At 42.1% G+C, this 3197-nt stretch overlaps 1 protein-coding gene across 1 annotated transcript; it reads left to right on the top strand.

Moving 5' to 3' along the window:
- The first annotated feature begins 1507 nt into the window (after positions 1-1507).
- Positions 1508-2112, top strand: LOC135699341 (circumsporozoite protein-like). Its single transcript, XM_065219590.1, has 2 exons — positions 1508-1626; positions 1693-2112. The coding sequence occupies exons 1-2, from the start codon at positions 1543-1545 to the stop codon at positions 2110-2112; spliced, it is 504 nt and encodes a 167-aa protein (XP_065075662.1). The 5' UTR covers positions 1508-1542.
- Positions 2113-3197: the final 1085 nt, after the last annotated feature.

The following is a 3197-nucleotide window of genomic DNA, read 5'->3' as shown; positions in this document are numbered from 1 at the left end:
GCATCATTTACAATAATCCTTGTAGACGATGTATGTGTCATCTGCAAACAGAGACAACGTTCCACCATCTGGGAGACCTCGGATGTCGGAGATGCGTTGAACATGATGGGATCAAGGATACTTCCTCGTGGAACACCAGCGCCAATGTTGAAGGCATCAGAGAGATAGTTTTGGATAATCTTCACGAAGAATATTGGAAAAGCATATCGTTGTAATTTGAACCCGAGATCAACATGCTAGACATTACCGAACGCTTTTTCAACATCCAACAATGCCATAGCAGATGTTTCAGAGTCAGACTTGTTCCGTCTGAGAATATGTGTTTCTCGAGTCAGTTGATGAACAGTCGTTCGACAATATTAGTGCCTAATCATTCTTTCTAACAATCCAATGCAAGTCTACAACAATCCATTTGAGGGATACCAGATAAAACAAAAAATTGTCTTTTTTAAGGACCACCCACATTAGATCCGTTTGCGTTGCGTCGGCGAACATTTGACAATTGGACAATAGATTTAGCTGTCACTTTGCCGCAACGCGTCCGATCCGGATCTAATGTGGGTGGGCCTTTAGGGTCATTACATACATTACATTACATTATACAGTTAAAATTACAGATTTTCGAACACGGTCCTACGTCAAGATTCCGTTCGTACCGCTAGGCAGACACTCTTCTACTTTTTCCCCTTCTTTTAAACATGAGTAGCCTTTCGGAATTTTTGCTATTCCACTTATGAACCTATGAAAACGGATATTTCAATAATTTGATAATATTATGTTTCCTTACTGCATCTAGACTCACAGTTTCCCTTACTGATCAATCTTAAAGTTCAGTTCAAAATTAAGCCACAACCATGCCATGTTTCGTTTTTACCAGCCTTCAGAACGGCATATTGCTCTGAGCCACATCGCCGCATGCGTTTATCATAATTCGAACCCATTAAACTGATCGATGTGCAAACAACGGAAAGTTACTTATGTGCGCAAGTGTCGCCTGCCGTTCATTAACGACAGAGTTTGTCACTACTTTATGCCAGAAGGTACCAGTACGATAGTAAAAACCAACTATTCGCCGAGATAGATAGGTAACTACTAGCAACCGGTAACCGTGCTGTCACATGCGCGTGTTTTAGCGCCTAAGATAGCGCCAACATACTCACCCCCCTTGGCATGGAGCGCCGTGTTGTGTAATAATAGCATTTTCTGGTGTAATTTTTTCTTAACATTCGCAATAGAAAATGCATGCATTGCGTCGGTCGTCGTTGTAGGCACAGGTGTCAAATGGATTGCTAGTCACGCTTTGCGGAAGCCGTTCGTCATCGGAACGTCACCGTCGTCCTACTTTCAGTTTCATAAATTTTCAAGGATTACTTCGAGGAAACAAGACGATCCGACGCATAAACGGCGTGGTTAAATATTTGAACCTTTCCTGATGGCTGCGATGGTTCAAATATAAAGAGCACTTTGTTTGCGATACTTCAAACAGTCGAAACAATAGGTTCGTCGTCGAACGTTGAAATCGTTTGTGAGCCAAATTCAAAAATGTTGATGAAACTAACGGTTGTTGGTTGCCTGATGGTGCTTACCGTCCTGAATTCTACTCCCCCGGCGGATGCGATAGGATTCGTAAGTTTAATGCTTTCGTGCGCACTAAAGGACTCTTAATATTCTTACTATTGAACCGTATTCAAGGAACTACTGGGTCAACTGTCGGAACTGCTGTTCGGAAGCGACGAATCGGACGAATCGACGGAAACGGTGATCAATGCCAAACCGAATGCCACCGTAACGGTGGTCTGCATGATGGAATGCAATCTCAATGTAACCTGCGTCAACTGTAACAAAATTGACACGACTATGATGAAACCGTCCAATGGGAACGGTGGTGGAGGAGGAGGTAGCAAGCCGACGAATGGTGGTGGAAATGGTGGAAATGGTGGCGGAAATGGTGGCGGAAATGGTGGCGGAAATGGTGGCGAAAATGGTGGCGGAAATGGTGGCGGAAATGGTGGCGGAAATGATGGCGGTAATGAAGCTACAATGGCTCCTGCTGATTCGACCGCTGTACCTAATACGGAACCGGCAATGGAGACAAATACAACACAAGGTTAATCCCGGAAGAACAGAAGAAATAGCGTTGGAATTCTTTTAATAAAGCCATATTTGTTTGCATTAAACTTTGTCAAAATAATCCTGAAGATGCTGAGAGCAAACCCAAACACTCAATCACCCATATTAAGTAGCTTTTATTAAATTAGCTTCAGTTCGAAGAAACCAATTAATACAGAAAATTTACGATAATCCAGATAATGTAGAACCTCCAGTGGAAAACCAAAGAAGTTTTTGCCTTCAGGTAAGTCCGGAGGATCCCCTGGATAGGATGGAGGAGTCTGATGTCCAGTCAACTTCAAGAAGCGAGGTCTTTTTGAGTCACGTGAATGCCTAGAGAACTTTCCACGAATTAATATGATGTCAATGGACATGTTTGGAAGACTTACATGACAAAAGCATAATTTAGCGATTTTAAAATAATGATATCCCCTCTCAATTTGAGCTCATTTAATCCTGATTCTTCCAGCTACCGTTGATATGTGCCTTTCTTTCCGCAATCAATTGTCACGTGATTTGATGAGTTTTAGCTCATTTTAGATACTGCCCACCAGTGCTGTAAATTCTCAAGATCAATTGAACATATTTGATGAAAATGAGAAAAGTAGCTATCCGCTATCAAAGGGACCTGGGTGATATCAGTTGGCTTAGTCATTTGACGAAGGCATGATCATTCTCATTTGAGAAACGCTTGATATCATTCAATTAAGTGTAACCTACACTGCCGGTACTATCTGTCGCTTAGAACGAGATTGAAAGATTGGATTCGTGGTTTTCACCACAATTTTAACATTTAAATTTTTTAGGACAGGACAGCCGCCAAATGCTGGCAAAGGCAAAGCAGGCATGTAGCATTTTTTTTGTTCCGTGACCCCATCCCTAGCACTTACCGGACTGATTGAGGTTTAGAAAATTTCCTCCAGTCTTCCTGAAGTGTTCCCACTTCACTCGGAGATGGAGCATAAGACTAGCTTTTTCTAACGCTTGTTTAGTTCACTAGACTTGAAGTTCACTAAACAAAACTCATTAGAAATCCCGTTGCGCGAATCGCCTGGACGGGATTTCATTTTCATTTTAACGAAGACAAC

Source organism: Ochlerotatus camptorhynchus, unplaced genomic scaffold (assembly GCF_037179485.1).
Source record: "Ochlerotatus camptorhynchus isolate MF236.1 unplaced genomic scaffold, CSIRO-AGI_Acam_v1.1 ptg000010l, whole genome shotgun sequence".
Classification (NCBI taxonomy): domain Eukaryota; kingdom Metazoa; phylum Arthropoda; class Insecta; order Diptera; family Culicidae; genus Ochlerotatus; species Ochlerotatus camptorhynchus.
This window is presented reverse-complemented; position numbering and strand designations above follow the sequence as displayed.